At 47.5% G+C, this 23,141-nt stretch overlaps 1 protein-coding gene across 3 annotated transcripts in view; it reads right to left on the bottom strand.

The window, feature by feature from the left end:
- SDK1 (sidekick cell adhesion molecule 1) overlaps positions 1 to 23,141 on the bottom strand; it is a 450,881-nt gene that overhangs the window by 86,888 nt on the left and 340,852 nt on the right. For all 3 annotated transcript variants that reach the window (XM_012731947.1, XM_012731948.1, XM_012731946.1), the window contains exons 22-27: positions 20,839 to 20,948; positions 19,077 to 19,227; positions 18,265 to 18,502; positions 9,010 to 9,125; positions 7,577 to 7,766; positions 5,540 to 5,638 (exon numbers count right to left, since the gene is read on the bottom strand). In XM_012731947.1, the coding sequence (XP_012587401.1) occupies positions 5,540 to 5,638; positions 7,577 to 7,766; positions 9,010 to 9,125; positions 18,265 to 18,502; positions 19,077 to 19,227; positions 20,839 to 20,948 (904 nt within the window). The remainder of the gene's footprint in view (positions 1 to 5,539; positions 5,639 to 7,576; positions 7,767 to 9,009; positions 9,126 to 18,264; positions 18,503 to 19,076; positions 19,228 to 20,838; positions 20,949 to 23,141) is intronic.

The raw sequence follows: 23,141 nt of genomic DNA, 5'->3' as shown, positions 1-23,141 counted from the left end.
CATCTTTCCTCCAGCATCTACAATTTGGTGTGCTAGCTGTAATAATATTCAGGTGACAGGTTACCCAGACAACATTTGTTACAATTACAACTAAATGCCATTACAACACCAGGCTCCACGGCAGCGATCCTTTGCATTACAGGTAGACGCCAAGTCAGCTTAGGCAGCATCTGCCTTGCCGTGGCTGGAGTGCCAGCCATGGATGGGGTACTCAGTTTAAACACTACCTTCTTTTTACCTGGGTTATGATGACTTTCAGTGACCTCTAGGGACCATCGATCAAAACTCAAGCATCTCCACATACTTAGGAGCATCCTATATAGCTTGGCACCAAACCACCTTTCTAGATGTTTCTCCCTCTCTTGTCAGCATGAAGCAGAGTGATAAAGAACCAGTCAACACAACATACCACTGGTGAATATAAAGTAGTTTCTAGCATTGGGCTAAGCTGTGGTGGGACAGAGAGATGGTGAACCAGCCCTGGAATTGAATAGGCCTCCAGACTCCTATGGTCCAGTGGAAATGATAAAATATTAAGTAGCCAAGATACTAAAGCTTAACACTGATTGAATACTTACTATGTGTCAGGCACCATTCTAAGCTCTAAATGCACAATCCCTTAAACCCTAGGGGGATGGTGTGAATACTATTCCCCTTTGAGGGATGGTAAGCTACGGTATAGAAAGCCTAGCCTACTGCTGTGAACTCACTCAGCCAGTGCTTATGGCTGAGGGCTGACCCAGACAGCATGGCTGCCATATCCAAAGTCTCACTCACATTCTACTCTGCCTGTCTGCAAGAGGAGAGAAAAGGCAACTTGCCCGTGACTGATGGCATGGAACTGTGCAGTCCATACCTGCCTGAGGAACTCAGGGGAGCATTAATCATGTTTCTGGGGATGTCAGAAAAAGCTTCTTGAAAATAATAGCTTGAGTCAGGTCCCTAGAGACAGGAGTTCTATGGCTGTTCAGCCCTTTCTGTGTGTCTTACTTTCTGCAGCTTGGAGAGGTGCAACCTCATATATACCCTCAGAACTCCACAATCCTGCCCTGTATTCCATCAAGACCATGCTCAGTGAGCAGATCCCATGGGATCTCACACTACCTCACTCCAAGCCCAGGGTAGAAAGGGAAGAATTGCTAGAGCAATTGGGCAAGAGAAGGCTATGAAAAGAATCCAAACAAGGGGGAAAAAAAAAAGAACTCTGCAGATGACATAATAAAAATAGAGAACCCTAAAGACTCCACTGTAAAACTAATTGAAACAACAAATCGGTTCAGCAAAACATCCAGTTATAAAATTAATTCCCCAAAATCAGTTGTCTGCCTATATGCAATCAATGCACTAGAAGAGGAAGAAATTAAGGTAACAATCCTATTTACAAGCACACCAAAAGATAATTACATGCTGAGCATTACCCTCACCAAGGAGGTGAAAGATTTTTTTAAAAAGAAAACTACAAGACATCATTAAAAGAAGTAAGAGACACAAAGTGAAAAGATATACTGGATGGTGTCATTTATATGTGGAATATAGGTGACACCATGCAATGGATCGGATGATGTCAACTGAAACAGTAACTCTGGAAAGGTGACTACAGAACTGAGGAGCGCCAGGGTGAGCACACACAGTGGCCTGCAGTGGGGCACTGTGGCAACAGCACCAGAAGGGGGCACCCTAGACTCCCACACTGCAAGCAACAGTGGAAGTCAACGTTGGCTTAGTAAAGAAAAAGCCCAGTGTTGGTGAGGGAGGGGTGGTGTATGCACTGTTGCTCTGAGTGCAAATTAACACAGCATTTCTAGAGAGAAAATTTGAGCTGTGTGTGAATATCCTTAAAAGTGTTCCAACACCTTGTCACAGTTATTTTATTTCTGGGATTAGATCCTGAGGAAATTGTGAGAAGTGCAATGAAGATTTACCTCTGAGGATGTTAGTCACATTATTATTTATGAGTGCAGAATTTGGTAGATAATCTGAACTTCTTTATTTTCAATTACAGTTTATTTGAGTTTAAACATTACAGTATTTGAATATGTTCTTACTGTGAAGTTCAAACAATACTGAAGTATATGGAGGAATTGTGCTTTTGACAACGTGGTAACCTAGATGTCCTGGAAAACCCTCCTGTTAAGACATTTAGCAGTGATAAATATGACCATTAAGGAAAGCTTGTAAGTGCATAGCTGAACTGGCAAGAGGTGAGGAGAAGTTATAGAGGTTGCAAGGAAATGGGAATAGAAATTCAGAGACGTCAAGGTGAAGCGTAGAGCCGCCCGAGGACAAGAGGTTTCGGCAAACAAGGCTGGCCAGGTTGGTGGCTGCTGGAGAATTCCAACATAACACCACGAGGAACCACTCTGAGCCTGACAGTTGGCAAAGCCTTTAAAAATCTAAACCCATCCAGGGTTGAAACAGACGAATAAAGCAGCACAGCTACAGGAGGCGGTATTTGCACTTCGAAGGGCAGTCTGGGATCACTGGGTGACGCTGGGACCTGAGGTCTCGATGACACGCTGGGCATGTGCTGGAGACCCCGGAGGCAGAACCTAACAAAGGGGAAAAACTCCCTGTGGCCGATGCCAGGAGATGGGAGCCACTGTATGTGCACAAGCGACGGCGGGGGGCGGGGGGGACGGGGGATAAGTGACACTAGTGGCGTCCACTGAATTCACAAAGCTGAAAGAAGAAAGCAGTTCTCAGAAAAACGCAAAGCCCGGATGTATCTGAAGTCAAAGGCACGTAATACTACTTTAGATTGTTTTGGCTTCAATGCAGGTATAGTGAGATCAGAAAAGAAGTGAATAAAGACACGGCCCTCCCTGGTGGCACTGCAAGCTGGCCGCAGCCACGGCACTGCGAGTTCGACGCCCCACCCTGGAGCTGACCCACGTGGCCATCAGAACTCTCCTGACCCGCCCGCTGCTCCCCTCAGCAGTGTACTTCATCAGTTGGCCTGCTCTGCTACCCTCTCTGTCTCTGGTGAAGCCTATAAATGCCCCTGCACCTCTGACCTGTACCCCAGTTCTGTATGCATAAAAAAATAAATCTTTAAAAAAAAAAGGCCCTCCCTGGTGGCGCAGCAGGTTAAAGCATAGCACTAACAAGCTAAAGCCACTTCTGCATGAGTTTGATTCCCGCCTGCCCCGGAGGTGACCCACATGGCGAGGCAGACCTCTCCTGACCCGCCCGCTGCTCCCCTCAGCAGTGTGCTTCATCAGTCAGCCTGTTCTGCCCCCCACTCTGTCTCTGGTGAAGCCTCTCGCCGCCCCTGCACCTCTGGCCTGTACCCCAGTTCTGTATGCATAAATAAATCTTTAAAAAAAAAGTGAATGAGGGGATCTGTGATTGGGGTTTCAGTGGTTCTGGGTGGCCTACGTCAGCAGCTGGGCTCAGGCATATGGGTATGTTTTGTTACTCACATATACAAATGCACTAGGATGAGATTCCTTTCAAAGTATGAACCATTTTATAATTACAATGTTAGGAAAATGATTATAAGAAAAAATGTCCTTAACCACCTAACCTAAAAGTGTTTTGGTGGTAGAACTGTGGGTAACTTTCATTTTCTCCTTATACTTCTTTGAATGTTTTTAAAAAAATTGCAGTGAACATGTTAGTTTTATTTTATAATTGTTCTTTTTGTTATAAAAGGTTTCAAACATGCAGAAAAACACTTAGAATAATCTTGATCAAACACTAATAAGTTTGTCAGCCTGACTCAACAATCTTGAGATTTTCCCAAATTTCTGATTTTTATTTTTAGATAAAGTATGAGAGAAAAATCGGAAGCCACTCTGTGGGCTCACTGGATCCTCCCTCAGAGGTAGCCTCATTCCCAGTGAGGGCCCGTCCTGTCCACATTTTAATACTGTTACTCAGGTGCACCAGCCCCAAGAGGCATACAGAAAGTTTGTCAAGTGTACAAAACATTTTCATCCTGCCTTTTCCTCTGCAACCGGCTCCTTGCACTCAACAGATGTTTGTGAGTTATTCGTGTCGACGTTTAGATTTCCTTCGTATTTTAGTTTCTACAGCATTTTCTGCTGTATGAACAGCCCGTAACTCCCCCTCCTGTTGCAATATTGATGGACATTTGGACTGTTTCCAGTTCTTTCCTCCTGCCTCTTCACAGTAGTCCTGCTGCGACTACCCCTGTGCACCTCTGCACGTGTGTGAGCTCTCCCTAGGGCGTGAGCCTGGAAGTGAAGAAGACTCTCCGCATGTCAGGGTACTCATTCACGCTACCCGCCACTGCCGCGTGTGACCCCCTAGGACACAAGGTAATATATTTGGGGGGGCTCTGGGGTTGAGATTAGGAAAATGCCATATTTGAGAGCTGCTTGGGTCTGGAAAATACTCCATGCTTGCTGCCCTTTTTTTAATGCCCAATTTAAGCATTGTGGGCCTTGGGGTCACTTCCTCCATGGACATGAGGCCATATGCAGCCAGTCATGGCCAGGCCCAGACTGCTACCCTAGCCTATGCCTCCACAGGCAAAAGGCTTTCTGTTCAGGCTGAGTGGACACCCCCTTCCTCTTTCCAAGCTTGGGAAGCCCCTCTCCCTGAGATCCAGTGGGAAAGCAGCTGTCCACCCCCCTGGATCCTCTCTCCCGCAGGAGCTGCCTGCAGTGCCCTTAGTGACTCCTCTGCTCATTGTCTGGCAGTCTCCCTGGGTATTGTGCCTCTTCCTCTGCAGGCCCGGCACATCTCAGTTCGATCCCCAGCCCCACAGGTGACCCACCTGGTGTGGCAGACCTCTCCTGTTTCACCTGCTGCTCCCCTCAGCAGTGTACTTGGTTGGTCTGCCTGTTCTGCTCACCACTCTGTCTCCGGTGACTCCTCTCACTGCCCCTGCACCTCTGGCATTTACCCTGCTCACGCCTCACTTCCCACTCTGCATGTGATGCCTGCACATAGAAAGCCCTTAACCTGTCAGGGTGAGAGGGTGGCTAAATAAAAGAATGGAACATTTTAAAAAATAGAATGTACTGCCTTTGGGGAATAGAAAAAATTAAGGCTTTTCATCAATGTTTCAGGATTATTCCTCTGAATGAAAAGTTAAAAGTAAACAATTTCCCTGGAACCAAAGATATGCAATTCACTCCAGCAACTTCTTAAAAAGATTAGGTGCAAGTCCTGTAGCAGAAGAAAGATATTTCCAGGAACTTGGAAGCAAAGCCCAGTTCTATATCTTCCATGAAAAACTGGCTTGTTGTTTTCCAAATACACATCAACATAGCCTGGTTATTTCAGAGCTGAAGGGAAGGTCAATTACATATGGTATTGCTGTGAACCCCGCACAAATGGAAGAAATTCTAGGTTAACGAAATGTAAATTTCAGCCTGCACGGAAACTTTGGTGCATGGTTCATGAAACAGCAGAGGGTTTATAACCTCTCAGAAAGGGCCAGGCTGCTATAGACAGAATCTTGATTTTGTTCTACCTCTCGGATATCTAATAAAAACAGGAGAAATCAACCTACCAGTTATTTCTCTGCGATCCCTTTACTGCTGCCGCTCTCTTACCCAGAACTTACCCAGAATGATGCCGTTGGGCTCCTCTGGGGGCTGCCAGACAATCCTCACTGACGTGAGCCGAACTTCGGGGAACACCAGCCTCACGGGTGGGCCTGGGGCTGAAGGGGAAAGCACACCATGATCCAGACACTGATTCAGCGGTATCTAGGACCACAACCAGGTGAAGTGGGACTTTGGGCTAGCGGGGCGTGGCGATGGCCATGGCTGATGCTGACCAAGGATGGACACTCTAAGCCTGGCAGAATGACTTCTGGAATCTGTTTGGCTTTGTGTGACTCCCTAATAATTTTGAAGAAATACCCCTCATTTTGAATCCTGCCCTCCTGCTTTCCAAATTTCCTCATTAGCACTCATCAGCAAGGATGGCAGTAGTGTGTTAGTTGCAGGAGAGCTGTCACTCAGTGATGGCCTAGAGCGAATCAAGTACATCAGATGAAAAGGAAAGACGTCACTAACTTGAGCTCAGGTGCTTTTCCTGGGGCTTTAGAGGCATAAAGTAGTCTAAAATCCCTCCCAGTTCTACATGGAGGTTATAATGCGATGAAACAATTTGCTTATCATCAGCGATTTCCCCCCTCTTCTGCACACTCTCCCTCTCCTAGTTCTAGAAAATTAAGTTTGGGCATGCACAAATACATATAATTCTTTTGCGGGGTGCAGCACACCAATACTTCAGAAAGCAGTTATGTACTGTGGCACTACTGAATGTGGGGTCAGAGTCCTCCAAAAACATTCACTTAAGTGGAGAGGTGAGCACATGGGCGGCCACAGTCAGGACTTCTTGTTGGAACTTATTAACTGATTAATTCCCAGATAGGAGGCCATGGGCATGAACAATCAATACAAAAATAAAGTGATGTGTGTTCTTGTCATTCCAGGCCTGTTGAAGTCTGCCTCCAGCTACTGCATGGAGAACAATATTTAAACTTTTAAACACGTATTATGACTATTCTAGTGGGGTAAAATAAATGTCAGGAGGAAGCCACCAGCCAGGACCCAACACCCTGAGTGGCACACCCCTTCCCCCACCCCTCCCAACGCCAGCCAGGGCCAGTCACTGGGATGAATTTGAAAGGAGGGAAGGAAAGACACATTTCTATTAGGACTGGAAGAGAAGAAAAAATTATTCTGTGGTTTGGAGGAAAAATTGTTACGATTTGAGAGGCAGTTTATAAAATGGCCCTTTTGCTTTTCAGTTGTGCAACCCTGACACCCCGCGACTGTGTTGTTTCTGGAGGACAAAGGCTTGCAGACTTTCGTGCTCACTGGGCACTCCAGCCGCATAAAATGGAGAGGACGGTTTCAAGTTGGCTAGAGGACATCTGGGGGCTAATTGCTCAGTAAAAATGCTTAAGAAAATCCACAGTTGTTTTGCCTGTCAGATGGCGCTGGCCCCTGAGGAGAACAGCCCTGACCGCCCCCTGCCCCTGACATATTACAGTCTTCCTACTAATGAAAATGTGAAGGAGTTAACCTTTGAGGGTTTGATAGCTGCAAAGTGGAGAAACATCTTTCCTGATGATTTAGACTTTTGTAAACACAAAGCCATCAAGTGTACTTGTTATTCAGGCCTGGAAACAGGGGCCTGGGCACCCTGGGAGCCTGCAAACACTGCACTCTGGATGGAAACGTCTAATTATCTCGTATTATGCAAATGGCCAGAGCTGGGCAGCACCAAGAGAGTCGGGCATGCAGGCCGGGAGTGGAGTGTTAACGAGATTTGTGCAGGCGTCACCGAGAGGAGCGGCCTCGCGTTTTATGGCCCCTGCCCACCGGCCTTTATTGCAGTGGCTGTTGCAGAGTTACGATGAAATTCTGCACAGGTTCATAATTAGGCTGTAAAAATTCACTCCAGGCTGAGATTGGCCATATAAATGCTCGGCGGCTGAAAGACAATTTTGTTTTGTTTTTCTCAACTGAAAAAAAAAAAAAAAGGAAGTGGTTTGAAAATTAAGTTAAAAATGACAACCACCCAAATGGTTTGGATGGTTCAAAGCGACCTGGGAGGCCAGCAAAAGCTCGGAGAGTAAACATACCGTCATCTTTGGTCCGCTCGAGGAGGAGGGGAGAGCTGGGGACCCCATTCCCGATGCGGGTGAAGGCCAGCACCTGGAGCTCATACAGCACAAACTTGCGCAGGCCTGCCAGCAACGCGGACTGCGTATGGTTGCCTCGCACGACGTGACTTCTGAGCTCGGAGTCCAGATCTTTGGCCCGGAACAGGATCTGAGGCATTGACACACACGTGCAGGCTGGTGAGCATGTGGCGTGTCAGGGAGGGGCCTGGGCAGGTGTTGGGGGCTCACAACCACAAGGGAGGCCCCGGCAGCTATGCCCAAGGCTGAGGCATCACTTTATATAAGCTGTTTGGGGGAAGGTGTGATGCTGTGTCCAGCACAGCAGGACAGCTGCAGTTACGACCCGGTTCACGGCTGGGCGAGCTGGCTGCCTTGCCAGAATTTGCAGGATCTGAGGCGCCCAACGGCGGGCCTCAATTAGGACACAGACAGTCTGCTTCCCACGAAAGGAGCCAGCAGCCCCTTGATTGACTTCCCAGCTTAGCAGAGTAGCTGCTCTCTGGCCTGCCTGCTGCCCACAGCACACAGCCATCCTCATGCTCTCCTCACCTGCTCCTTACTCCTAAGTCCTTGCTCAAAGCTCAGCCACTCTTAACTATTCCCTATGACTAGAAACCCCAGAGGTCATAAAAGATGGGGGGCATCAGGGAGAAGCTTAAAAATAGCACAGCAAAGATTTTCTCTAGGACCCAGGTATGGAATGGGCCCCTCAGTGGGATTGTCTAATGGGTCACATGTCTGATGGGGCCAGAGGGAGCAATTAGAATGTACAAGGCAGGGGGATCAGGGGTACAGGTGGGTACAGGCAGAGACTGGGGGGGCTAAGTTCTAAAAAGTGCAGAGAAGATGTGGGTGTGAGAACAGCGCCGCCCTGCTGGCCAACTCCAGGAACGTTTAATTTGTAGTTGGGGGAGGGGCTGAGGAGCAGCAGGTGGAGACAGTGCTGGTCACTGTGGTGACAGTGAGAGCACAGGTGAGACTAACCCAGAGATGGCTCGCCGAGAGGCTGGGGTGCTCGGTCCTGCAGTGATGCAGGGGGACAGGAAGGCAGCAACGAAAGACAGACCTGTGTGTTTTCACCTAGCTCACCCGCTCGGCACAGGCATGACATAATAGCCTGCTTTAGTCCCACATCCTCCTCCGAGGCAGCGACCCTCATTACTCCCAGCACACAAGTGAGACAACAGGCTCAGACTTCAAGCAGCCGCTGCCATGGCGCCTAGATGCCAGTTCCCCCATTTCACCTCTGCACCCCGGGCTGGAGTGAGGCTTAGATGGACATCTCGGGGCCGCGGGAGCTGAAGCGCTATGTAAGGGACAAGCTCAAGTTTGGAGGGGTGACGTGCGGCAGCCCTTCATGGTGTAAACAAAGGAGGATCTTTGGAACATACCTTGTAGCCCAATATGAGCCCGTTCTGGTCCTGTTCAGGCACTGAAGCCCATGTCAGTAAAATCTGGGTCGAGCTGACAGCCTCAGCTGACACGTTTTCAGGGGCAGCTGAAGGGACTGCAAAGAAGGAGTTAAACAGATTGGCACCACAAGTCTAAGGCTTCTACAAAGAGAGGTCTAATTTTTACCCAAATAATCAAGTTGTCCTTGAAATAGCAATGTATTCTGAGCATTTTGCAGTGATCAGATTAAACCTGCAGGGGTATAACAGAAATGTAAATCTCTTTAATATTAGCAACAAATTCCATAAATCCTGGGTCTTTAGGAGCTCAATTCTACCTGAGTCCACCCAGCAAGAAAATATGCTCGGTCTGTTTTCTGTATTAACTTGTGGGAGCTGCAGACTTTCATCTCCAATGGAAAGCCTCACTTTCCGATGCCGGTTCGCCGACATCTCTGAATGAGGTGTTTTGTGAGGTGATGGGGGGCGGCTGCTAGAGGAGTAATGATCTGACCCACAGGAATGGGAGGGACAGTCCCTAAGTCTGACGACATCCCTGTGCACACACACAATCACATCTAATCACAGCCACCACCCAGAAAGGTGGGTACCGCACCCCTGCTCCACAGATGGAGAAACCGAGGCAGAACAAAGCCTTCATGGATAGGACGGCTTTTTTTTTTTTTTTTAACCACGAGACAGGCCTAGGGAGGGAAGCTGCACCTGTCTCCCCAGGACGATCCATACGATCATCGTGTTGCTCTCTTCTGTTTGCATGTGTCGCTAGCCTCATTGATCTTGACACATTTGCAGTGATTCACATACGAAACTTTGAAAGTGCGAGAAACTCAACTTGCTTTGCTGCTTTTGGTACAGAGCCATTTAACCTTGAAACATCATTCAATGGTAAAGGATGGAGGGGGGCCCAGCAAAGTCGGGGATCCGCTGTTGACAAACAGGCACTGAGCCTCAGGAGGCTGACAGCAAGCCTGAAGATGGGCACCCTGCAGCCTCCCTGCTTGAGGGGGCTGAGCAGGACCCTCCTGCCGCTGCTCGCATGCGCATGGCCGTTTCCCGCTATGTCACGTGGGAGGCTTCGACGCCTTCTTGCTCAGCCCCAGGGATGAGCCTGTGGGTGGTTCACTCTGAACATGAACTTCCAGCAGGAATGCCACGGGCACCTGCTGCTCCCTATCCACAGCGCCATTCCCTCCCTCCCTCCCTCCCTCACTGATGCATTATTTCTTCCTTCCAGCGAAGGGTTGTGCCGGGGACTCTGGAGTCAGTAGGACGGAATGCACGGAGAGACGTGGAGCACGACGATGTTGCCGGCCAACTTGTGATCCTTAGTTTCTAAACCTACGTATAGAAAATGAGTGACAAACTGGCGCTTTGAAACAACTGTGAAGTAAAGGAGTATCTTTGTTTAGGTTGAATTGTGTTCCCCCAAAACTTGTGTGTTTGGAACCAAACCCCTGGAACCTTAGGTGTGGCCGTGCTTGGAAGGAGGGTTGCTGTACATGTGAGGACTAAGTTGAGGACACTGTTGAGGGATTTGTTACAGTGGCCTTAGGGAATGCAGAGAGTGTTTAAGGAAATGTGCCAGGATTAACGCAAGTTATCAGAAGTACAGGGCGGGGTCTGGCGGTTGGTCCAGGTGACAGGCAGGTGTCACTGTAGACAAGGGCTGGTGGAGGTGCAAGGACCAGAGCCCCAAGGCAGGTCAGGGGGAAGTGGATAAGTTGCTGGGAAGATGCTGACTTGGGGTGGGGGCGGTTGGTGAGGGGGGAGGAGTCTGCCTCCCCCTGTCCCCTCCTGTCCAGGGAGGGAGGCCATGGAGGACATCCTGGGAGGCACAGTCCTGCGCTGCAGACCCCATGAAAGGGCACTTCCCCACCACGAACCCCAGGAGGCCACAGCATGGCCCTGGCCTGCTTTACTATGCTGGTTATTTCAGACCACTGAGGCAAGAAGAGTCGTCTGCTCGTGACTGTCAACATGAAAGCACAGGCCACTGCCTCGTACTTTTGCAGAGAGAGATCGTCAACCTGGTGGGTAAACTCTTTCTCCCCAAATATGTCAGCTGACAGTCTTTCATTTGGTTATTCAGTTGTTCAATAAAATAATCTTAATTTAGTTGAGTAGATAGGTGTCACAGTAAATATTTACAATTTCACATTTACCCAGCTGTCTGATGGGGAGAAAGCTCCCCACACATGCCCCCTGCACCCCCACCCCAGGGCTCTCACTCGGGCTCTGTGCCTGTCAGGGGATCCCACCAGCACCCTCAGCTCCAGGGCTCTGGCCAGAATGTGGCTTACACATACACTTATTTTAATAAAAAATGAGTGATAAACTGGCACCTTGAAACACTGTGAATAAATGGGTCAGTTTCATTAAAAGAACAGGACAACTGACAATGCGCCTGACTATTTTCTGACTCTGTTCAGAACGAGAGTATCCAATATACTGGATGCGCAAGATATTAGTGCTAGATTCTAACAAATTCTGTCCCTGTCTGCAAAAAGAGAGGCCATTGTCATAGCAACACAACCAGTCCACCTCTCAAATGCTTAACTGTTTTCTGCAGGTCAATCTTTGAAACTATAAGTGCGCAGTTCTTACTATAGATCTACAAATAATAGCTGATTTTCTGAGACGTGGTAATGTGCGCCTCCATTTATGGAGGCCACCCAGACCCCCAAGTAGGAGGGCGACCTGGTGATTGAAGCAACTCAGACAAGCACTCAGAACACTGGATTCTAACAAGGACTGAGGCAGAGAAAACGGCAGTGTTCGGGATTAGAATTTCAGAGATTTAAATTCCACCTGGATAAAACCTACCATTTAGTTACAGACAATGTTTTTAAGATATTTTTTAAAGCCTTACTCGTTTTCTATTCTGAAGTAGATTTAACAATTTCCCTGCCTAACATCTTAAGTTCTGAAACAGTCCCAGAAATCCCCTTTCCAAAACAACAACAAAACAATGCCATTTAGACCGCTGATTCTTTCCTTCATTTGCTTCCTCTTCTGTACAGGATTTCGTGCAGCTCAGTTCAATTCTACTTCTCCTGGCATCTCTTGATTTTTAAAGCCTCATTTACCCTTATAATATATCATAATACATCACAAGATGTCATGAAGCCAGTTAAACGGCACTTCAAAGAAAACTGCGTTTCAGTGTGGTTTAAAGCAGTCTCCTGTGCGCCTCCTGCCCTGCCCCCCCCCCCCCCACTGCTCTCCAAGCCCCTGGGCCCGTTGCTGAGCGACCCCTTCACTGCACAGGGGCCTGCAGCTCATCCTCCTCCTCGCTTCATAGCGCCACTCTGTTCTGGCCTTGAACCCCTTCACCTTCTTCTGTCCCCACCTTTCTCTTGAAATGCTGAGCAGTGCCTAGAGAACCAGTTCCCTGAAGGGGCAATTTCCCTGCTGGGATGGTAAATGTTGACCACCAGCAGTCAGCGGGACCAAGAGAGACAAGAAGGCAAAATTGCTGCACTGAGGAAAGGTGAGCCTGCCGGAGGGAGGAGCCCCCATCAGAGAAGCCGCCTTTGGCAGGAGAGTCTAAAAGCTCCATTCAGGGAGACTTCCTGCAGCCCGACCAGACACAGCCACCATGAAGGGGTACTCAAGATGCCCTGAGTGGAGGGGACCAGCGCCCCAGAGGAGAGAGTCACCCCAGAGAGGCACAGAGGAGCCCAATGCTCCGTCACTAAAAATGTCTGAAATCTGAACCATCCTCCATAATTTGAAGACCAATAACCCTCCTATCCCACTGTGACGAAACATCTGCTATCACAAACTCTTCTTCCCAGAGAGATAACTATGGGGCCAAATTCACTACTGAACAAGTGTTCACTTCAAACTACAAATTATCTCTGAATCATAATCTTTAAAAGCAGGACGAGCATGACTGTGGACAGAGCAAAGACGAAGTTGCTAGTGGCACTCTCCTTGGGGCGGGGGGAGGGGGGCATGGCCCTTCCGAAGGTGTCAGCTCAGTTAGCCTGCAGGGCTGGGCGAACTTCGCCCCTGTCATACATATATTTGTCTTTTTCGTCAGTTGAGGAAAAAAAACAAACCCTGGATACAACATCTTTCCCTCCATCTTAATTAAAACATTCCAATCCCTACAAAAATAAACAACGTTGCTTCTAAAAGTCTCTTCAGAGTTATTGCGTGAGAGGTGACACAAGACTAAAGTAAAGAGAGTTAGAAGGAACCATCTGGAATGAGTTTACACAGAGTGACATCCTTTTGACTACTGTTAAAATAGCTTCCCAGCAACTGGAAAGATTTATACAGAAATACAGTCTCAGCTCAGCAATTTTGCTGTTGCTTATTTTTTTGTGTTCTTTGAAAACATATCAAAACAATATTATTTTCCATTTTTTATTATATTTTCTTCATCTGTATGTAACTTTAACTCTGTTGTTTTCTAAAGGGAATGCTTGAGAAGTAATTTAGCTGGGTGTAACATTTGAGGCTCACAGATCTTTTCTTTCAGCTCCTTCCAGATAATTATTCTGTCTTCTGGCCTCTGTTCTTGAGAACAATTACCTTTGTAGGTAAGATGCTTTTTACTCCAATGTTTTAAAGATTTCTCTTTGACTTTGATATTTGTAGCGGTAGCACAATGTAATTTGGCATGAATTTGTGTTTATTTATTCTCCTTGGGATTCATGTCTTCTCTCAATTCTGGAATTTCTCAACCATTATCTGCACATAGTTCCTCACTCTCATTTCACCTCTCCTTTCTCAGTCCTGTTAGCTGTATTTTGGGCCATTTATTCTATTCTGTGTCTTTTGACCTCTCTATCGTATTTCAATCTCTATGTTATTGTGCTGAATTTTTTAGTTATTTGCTCATATTCACCTTCCAGTTTAATAATTCTTTGTTTGGTAGCGTCTTAACTACCAAACAAATGATAGAATTCTATTTCTAATGATGGACCTATCTTTTTTAATGTAAAATTTGCTTTGAGTGATATCTCTACCTTTACTGAAGGTTTTAATGCTTTCTTTTAATAATTTTAGACTTTAAAATGTTTCGAGTTTTATTGAGACATAAGCGTCATTGCACATTGTATAGGTTTAGGCTGTACACCATGTTGATTTGATACACTCACATTTTGTAAAATGATTACCTCATGGTGCTAGTTACATAACAAACACCTCCATCTCACCACATAATTACCACTTGGTTTTTTACAGTGATAACATTAAACATCCATTCTATTGGCAATTTTCAGATATGAAAGACAGTACTATTAACAACAGTCATCACCTTGTAAGTTAGATCCCAGGAAATTATTCGTCTTATAACTGGAAGTCCTTAATCATTTTAAATGTACTTACGGCATATTCCCTTTCTGACCAGTATGTACTTAAAGCCATCCGGTCATCCTTCTTTCCTTCTTCCCTCCCTTCTTTCACAATGCTTATCCTTACTTTGGACGTTTGGCAACTGTGAGTTCATCATCTAAAATTCTCGGTTTTAATTTGCAATCATGGGGCACTGGCAATGTCTCGCCAGTGAGGAGCCGCATGTACTGCTTTGCTTTGGGGTGTGTGAGCGCGCGTGTGCATCTGTGCCACACACTTCATTTACCTTTTGCTTTCTTTTTGGAGGATAATAAAATTCCTTGCTGCACTACAACGTGTTTAATATTTCAGAAAGAATTCACTACTGTTGCCCCTGACTCTCTGGACCCTTCCAATCATCGCAATGTGTGCAAACTTGAACTTTACTTACTTTAATAACAGTTTATCTGTACCAAATGAAACTAGGGGATCTTGGGCTCTTCTTAAGGACAAACAACAGCCAGCTTTATTGAGATATAATTAGCATAACATACAAGTCACCTTTTGGAAGCAGACAATCCAATTATTTTGCTGCATTCACAGAGGTGAACAAACCATTATAGCAATAAACTTTAGGACATTTCCTCATCTGAAGAAATCCAATACCCATTACCAATCACTCCCTATTCTTCTCGACTCCCCTCCTCAGGCCTAAGTATCCACAAATCTACTTCCTGTCTCTATAGGTTGCGTGTTCCAGACTTTTCATATGAACAGAATCATGTAGCACAGGGCTTTCTGGTGTGGCTTCTCTCACTTAGCAAGATGTTTTCAAGGCCCAGCCGTGCTGCATGATGCAGCAGGCTTCCACTCCTTTGGGGCTGAGTTACAGTCCACCACGGAGTGCCCACATTTTGTCCATACAGACATTCAAAAGTTGTTTCCACTCTGTGACTGTTAGGAAAAAGGCTGTGACCAACACCCAATTTTTTGTGTAGACCATACATTTTCCACTCTTTACACTTGTGGGTGCAATTATTGGGTCAGATGTGTGTTTTACATTCTGAGGAACTCCCAGTTGCTTGAAAGTGGCTGTATATTTTACATTCTGGCCAGTAATACATGAGAGTTCCGATTCTCTCTCTGCATCTTCACTGACATTTGCTATTGTCCATTAAAAAAAAATTATCTTTGCCATCTTAGGGCTTTACTTAGGAAGTAAAGCCTCACTGTGGCTTTGATTTGCATTTCTCTGACGACTAATGACCCACAGTGTCCTTTCATGTACTCGTTTGGCCATTGTATGTCTGCTTTGGAGAAATGCCTGCTCAGAGCTTTACATAGCTTTTAATTGGGTTATTGTTCATGGTGGAGTTGTAAAAGTTCTTTTCTTTCTATAGCCTGGATACCAGTCCCTTATCAGATATATAATTTTCAAATATTTTCTACCATTCTGAAGATTGTTTTTCTTTATGGCATTCTTTGACACATAGAGATTTCCATTTTGATGAAATCTAATTTATCTACTTTTTTTTTTTCCTTTTGCTGCTTGTACTATTGGTATCTAGAACCAATTTCTCTTCTGGGAGTTTTTGGGCCATTCAGATAGTGTAAAATCAGAACCCAAACTGAGTCAGGTATAAGATCACAGTTACTATTATTTTTAATTGCTCTATGCATTTATTAGCTCATTTTATGTAGCAAGGTGGGGGGATTTTTTCCTCATCCAGAGTCGAGGCAGACACCAAATTCCCCTGACAGGTATTTTCAGTCTTCCCTTTCAAAGATGGTCTAGCTTTCAAGAACCTTGCATTTGGGGGTGGAGGTGGGGGCTCTCAGCTGTCACTCCCACTTTACACAGGTCGAGACTGAATGCTCTGTGTGGCAGAGGTCACCAAACCCCAAGAACTGAAGCCTCCAGGTTGCTCTATCCTCACTCAGCCAGGCAGCCTCAGCGCCAACAGCCAGTCTCCTGCCTGTTACTCTCTGATGCCCAGGACGTCCCTGTTTCCCTTACGGGCATATCAGTACATTTCAAATTTCAAAACAAAACACATATTTTAGCCATAATTTTCCCAGTTGGCTATAGTAGAAACTTTCTTTTCCTCTTCTTATTAAAAAAAGAAAAAAAAAATCTTTGCAGGCCTGCCCATTACTAGAGTTAGAACTGTCATCAGGATTTTCATGTTCTCTTTCACAAAGATTCACAAAGTAATAAAGCTTGTCAAAACTCCATGTAGTCATAGTCCAGGTGGCCAGTGTTTTTCAGTCTTTTATTTCTAACGTACAATTGCTAAAGCCTGAAAGACAGCTGAGGAGACAGCCCATTCGGCCTGGCTGCTTTGCAGCCCCTGTAAGTCCCAGCGGGAGGCCAGACAGCCGCCCGCCGCGCCCCGTAGGCCCTAGGCTGGGTGCGCTGTCTGGGTTCCTCAGTTCTCAGGCTCTGTTTCTCTGTGCTGCTGGTGCAGAGATCTGCCCGCTGCCCGACCCTGCGCCTTAGAGGTCAGGCAGAAATCAAGTCAAATCTGTCAGAGAACTTTTGCTCTTGGCTGAGACCACAGCTTACATCTGTGACTGAAAGTGAACCGAAGTCAAGGAAATGAACCCTAGCAACCTTCTCGTGCTCGCCATGACGGCAAGGCCAGGAGCGGACACATTTGGTGCCGTTGCTGGGAACAGGAGATGAGTCCCCAAGGATGAAGAGAAACCTCCACCAGCACTTCCCAAACCACCCACGTCATGACAGGCAGAGAAGTGACGCTGGGTTCACACCAGTGAGCTGTGGCCTGCTGCTCTGGCCCCCAGGGGTGAATGAGCCCACTCCACCTGGCCAGGGCCCCTGGAGGGCTGAGGGTCCTGCCAACCTCGGGCACACCCATGCGGCCGTACAACACCAACAGTGCCCCCAGCCAGGGTGGACACAGGGTACAGGAGGAGAAGTTGAGGGCTGGGGGCAGTGCTCCGTGGCCAGTGGATCTTGTCCTTACTTTTCAGAGCCGCCTACATCTTTGTTCCAGTCTTCCTTGTGTCTTACTGACCCCTCAGCATTCTCCACGTCCCCTTGAAGCCCCTGATGTGTTTTCTGGGTCCTTCTTTAGAACTCCTACCAGACTCTGGTTGAGCAGCAGGCTGGTCAGGCCTGGCAGTGACCAGGCTTGCAGTGACCCTATCCTGACCCCTGTGTGGTGCCTTTCACGGCACCACACAGCCAGTGCTCCCTTCCTCTCAGCTGCTGGACGTTGTCATTTTGGCGTTCCCCATTCACCCTCCTATGTGCTTCCTATCAAGTGCATTCTGATTTCTGATTTTATCTCCTAAAGCAGTTTCCAGTGTTTCAAAAGTCAATTAGCTTTGTGATTTAAAATGATGACAACAAAGGAAGCCTGCTCACACAATGTTTCAGCACGTGGACAGAAGCAGAGTTCTGGCTGGGAAGTGAGGGAGTTCCTGGAGCATTCTGTGGTCCCCAGGGTAGACACTGTCGCTGGAAGGGGGTGGGGGCCACTTGGCACCTTCCTCTCCTATGTGGGTTTTAGGAAAACCTCTCTGGTTTTGTCCCATAAGTTGGGAGTAAGAAGGCTTGCCTTGGCTTAGGAAACAGTTAAGTTCACACACACCATTAATCAACAGCAAGTCCTGAGGACCTGGAATCATAACTCCCTCCTTAGAGTCCCTACCCATGCTTGTTGAGCCTCATTGATAATGAAAATTATCCCTGATTAAAAAAATAACATTATGTGTCCAGCTGCTGGTAGAATTCATCATTAGTGGCACAGGCCCTAATGAGGTTTTAAGTAATCTGCTGTTGAGGTTGACCTAATTTCTGTGTTACAAAGCACCACCGCAAAGGAGGGACAAGCCGATGAGACGGCCGGGGTAGTAAGCTCCATCTCTCGGAGACACTCAGGCCAGGGCCACATCTACAGGCCCGAAGGGCCTTCACCTCACCTGACTCCCGCGTCCGGCCCCGCACCACCTCGCTCCAGGGCCCAGCCCCGATGGCGTTGAACGCTTGCATCTGCAGCTCGTACTCCGTCCACTCCTCCAGCTCCTCGATGGTGGACTCCCTCTCCAGCCGATCGTTGATGACTTGGGCCAGCCCCGAGGACTGCAGGTCCAGACGCCAGTACTTAATCCTGTAGCCCACAGACTCGGGGTTCCCGTTGTACTGGGAATCGGGCAGGGGCTGGAAATGGCAACAGTCGATGGTGAGCTGACATCTCAGACCATCACCATCAGAGGCCTTCAAGGATGGACTCTCTTCTGAGGTCAATTCTGTGCAAAATATTTTCTGGAAGGGACATTTCCAGAACCTTCCACTCACCCCAGGAACTTTTCCTCTATTAAGTAAATGAAATCCTGTCAGTAACTTTGAACATAATTTCTTTGAATACATTTTGGCTTAATTTTGTGGGGAAACTTTCTCATTAAATATCAGACCGGCTTTCTTACAAATACTGAGCATGGCTCCAGGTTGACCTGGCTTAAGTTGTCACAGAGCGAGGGGACAGCACTGTAACTGACTTTCTCCCCCAAAGGACAGTCCTCATTTCCTAGAAGCCAGTGAGTAACGCCATGAACTAATGAGATAGCCCAGGCTGGTCCGAGATTCAGCACTGACTGGAAAATGTAATATTTCTGGTTAATGATGAGCTCAGTTTTGGCTAGTAAAGGGCGTGGTGAGGAGATTCCTGCGTGCTGGGTCCAGGTGTGTCCCCAGCTGCTCAAGACCACTGCCCAGTCGCGAGGCCCAGACTCACCACCCAGCGGAGCCGCAGGCTGGTCTCACTAGCAGTTCTGACTGTGATGCTGGTGGGAGCCACGTCAGGAGGGGCCTGCAGTGTCCGGATGACCCGGGACGACTGGCTGAAGGGGCTGGCACCGGCGATGTTCACCTGTCTCATTCGAAACCTGGAGGCAGAATGGCTGGCAGTTATTCCGAGGCAGAAGGTACATTGGGGGGGAAGGGGGTATGTAGAACAAAACCAAACAAAACAAGCTGAGATTGTGTCTTCCTATATTGTAAAGGCCTTTGCTCAAGGGCTCCCTGGTTCCACTTGGTCTCATTAAAAATGCAAATCACATATATGTCCTTTTCCCTGAAGCCTTTAAAAAATGGTAAATAGATTGCACCTCAACAGTTTCAAGTTCCCTGGTGAAGTGTTATTGGAAAGGTCAGTTGGGCTGAGTCAGATTTGGGGTAGTTGTCAGGAGGTGTTCAAGCAGCTGTTTAACAGAATTACAGAATGTGGCCACCAAGTGACAGTTCTGAAAGTCCAGTGTCTTTTTAATGACCACAGGCACCCCCACACCCTTCTGTGGGCTCATGGCCCCAGAGCCCACACCCTGGGACTTGAACCCAATTGGTAACTGTGAAATTCAAATTGGTAACTTTGGGAAATTCAACCTGTTCCTTCTTCATCTGTAACCCAGAGGCTCTTGGATGTCTTTATGAAATGTTCTCAGTTCTACTGCTTTATTTATAGGTACAAACACTGAATTAAAGTTACAAGTTAGAAAAATATCCTAAGCACACATCTATTTATGACAGAGGTTTCCTAAACTAACATGAATAAGACAGGGACATTGATCACTAGTCACAGATTCTGATCTTTGAGATAATTATACAATCTATGCTAATTGCACACGTAAGTCCTGAATCCCAACAGGGATTTTATGCTAAATGTTTTTCTCAGAAACTGAGAATACAGCATCTTGATTCACCTGCTTTAAACTTAGATGTTAAAATGAATAGACATTAAGCAGCATCACCAGTTTTTTTTTTTTAAGTCACTTTGGTATTGTTCTGAAAAAACACTCTTCACAAAGATGCAATTTCACCTTTACTCCCTGAATTAGTCATTCTTAGTCTTTTATTCCCTGATCTTAGGAAATGTATCCGTCCTGGCAGAACAATGACATTATCAAACCCAACATCTGGTGATAACTGGAAATTTCATCTCCTTCAATGATCTTACGGGAAGTTATAACATCTCTAACAGCTCATGATGGCTCTCCCCTTTGCTAAGGCCAAGGATTTACTGCCTGGATAAGTTTCAGGATCAAGAAGCAAAAGGTTAAATGGCATGTTAATGTTTGATTAGTGTGTCTAGCAACTCCTGGACCCTGGAAGGAAAGCAGAAGGCTATTCTGAGGACACCTGCTTTGTGTATAGAAAGCATGTACACAGTCTTGAAAGGTTGTAGAGTTTCCTAAAGAAAAGTGTCCTATCCCTGACTGCCTGTGGCTCTTTCCTAGTAAGCCTAATATAATTGTGAGCCACTACTATCGAGTGTCTCATCAGCTGTTTTAGATGGAAAGAGCACTGCTAAGCTGGCTTCAGGGACATAACCCTACCTTGGAGCAAAACTGAATTGTGTATCTTCTCTGAAAGGTTCAATGCATTGCTGTGGCCACTTGGACATTGTTCACTTACCTGTGCATCTGTGGATTTTGCTATTGCAGATAAAGCCACCTGCTGGAGCCAACATGCCTGCAAAGGCTGATCACCTGCTGTCTCACCTGTAGTGAGTGTAAGGTGTAAGGTTTGGGATCTCCAGGGTCTGGGCATCGGGCTCATTCTCCTCCTCGTAGAGGCTGACCCACTCCTCCTCGTCGCCGATGGCCCCTACCTGTGAAGAGGGAGATCCTGGCACCAACTGGACAAGCCTCAGGCATGCGACTGCCTGTGCTTGCAGGCCGGGGAGAGTCACGCGCTATCTCCTACTTGTAAAGCTACATTGAGTCCTATGCAAACACACACCCCAACTTGTGCCTTGGAGATATGGGCCTGCTAAGTGGTTTTAGTCAAAAGCTGGGTCAACAGTCATCTCTCCATGCTCTCACCCTGCCCCATTCTGCCCAAACACACAGTACAACTCCTAGGATGACCATTGGAAGGCCTTTCCATGGACAAGAACTCCTGGAGTGCTCGAGGGGCCGTTATAGTTCCTTTCACGGCAAAATAACCATCTTGGGGTAGAACCGACTCTCGTCCAACAGGATGTGCCCTTTTCAGGTCTATACGAGCTCCTGCGGGAGTTGCTCTTCACTTTCTACCTCACTGAGCCTCTGGTCCTGCCCATGGACCTGCTTCTTGCTGAGTTTACCTTCATCATGAACTTTGCCTCCCCTTGGCCTGCTCAGGTGGTATTTCCATGTGGCTCCCACAGTCCATCTCACACTGCCCCATGGCGTCCTATCACTCTCACAGGACATCTTCTAATTCTGCCCATCCAAGCTGACCGCACCACTCATGCTGCCTTGCCAGAGCCACAAGGGCTGCCCCACAGGGAGCAACAGGGGTGCCTGAGATCTCTTGCTGGCCAGGATGGCCTTGGGCTCCCACGATGCAGGCTTCTGAGGCCTGTACAGGGCACTGGTGTGGCTGTGTGACCCTGGGGACCTAGGGGACACATGCAAGAAGGCTCTGAGCAGAGCAAGGGGCAGCTGCAGAAACCCTGTCAAGGCAGGGTCAGCCCAGGGCTCATGCAGTTAACACCTCATAAATGCCTTAACTAACAGCAGAGGAAATATGCTCATTAAGCTTGCAGAGAAGCTAAGCTGGCAGGTGTCCAGGTCACTGGAGGATGGCATGAGAATTTGAAATGACCTTGGTAAACTGGAGGAATGGGCATGGAGGACAAGGAGAATAAGTGAGCACAAGTGCTGGACGCCATGCTTCCCAAGGAAGGCTCCTTGCAGAACACGAAACTCGAATGACTCTGACCACTAAAACAGTTTGGAAGTTCCTCAAAGAAATGAAGCCTACGATTCCCACATGACCTAGCGATTCCACGGCCAGCATCACGCCCCAGAGAAAAGAAGCCTGGGGCTGCAGCGGGAGCGCCACACTCAGGTTCACGCTGCCCTAGGCACAGCAGGCAAACGGGGCAAGCAGCATAGATGTCCATCAGCAGGATGAACAGACAAAAACTGTGATCCATCCATAAAACAGAATATTAATGGACCATAAAAACGAACGAAGTGCTGATACAAGCTTCAGTGTGGATGAAGCTCGAAAACGTTATGTTAAATGAGAGAAGCCAGACCCGAGAGGACAATAAAGTGTGATTCCATCTCACAAAACATACAGAACAGGTAAATCCATAGACTCAGAATGCAGATTGGGGTTTGCCGGGGCTTATGGAAGGAGGGAGTGAGAATAAAGGGGTGGGGTTTCCGCTGAGGATGGTGAAATGTGTGGGAACTAGAGTTGCAAGCGGACCAACTTGTGAAGCATACACTTTAAAATGGGTGGCTTTGTGTTATGTAAATTTCACCTCTATTGAAAAAAATTTAAAATAAATGATTGACCAAAAGCTTATGGTGGGAACGATTCAGAGATCAGAGTGGATAATGAGTATCTGGGGGGGTGGGGGGTGGGCAGCAAGGCAGCTGAAAGGCCAGAGAATCAGGACCAGACCACGCAGCGTGCCCAGAGGAACACAAGCACCTCGACCAGGTGGGCTGGGTTTCTCCCCTCCCCCACCCCCACACCGTGGTCCGTGGCGAAGCCTTCCTTAGAGGCACGGAAATGAAAGAGAGATAAGGCAAGACCATGTGGACAGGTGAGGGTGTGGAGAGCGCCTGTGCCGCAGGGGGCTGGGGGCCAGTCCAGTCTGGCTGGACGAGTTCTAGAAACCAAGTGCATCCCCTGGGGTGGACGGCGGGGGCCGGGGACCATGGTAGCTCCTGCTTCCCTCCACCTTGTCCACAGAGGAAGTGGAGACCAGCAGTGCTGAGCATGCCTAGGGCCGCATGACCCTCGCAGGCAAACAGGGATGAGCCTCCCATCCCCTCAACCCATGACTGGGGTCCCCCGG

Source organism: Condylura cristata, unplaced genomic scaffold, assembly GCF_000260355.1.
Source record: "Condylura cristata isolate star-nosed mole 26May11 unplaced genomic scaffold, ConCri1.0 scaffold00032, whole genome shotgun sequence".
NCBI lineage: Eukaryota > Metazoa > Chordata > Mammalia > Eulipotyphla > Talpidae > Condylura > Condylura cristata.
This window is presented reverse-complemented; position numbering and strand designations above follow the sequence as displayed.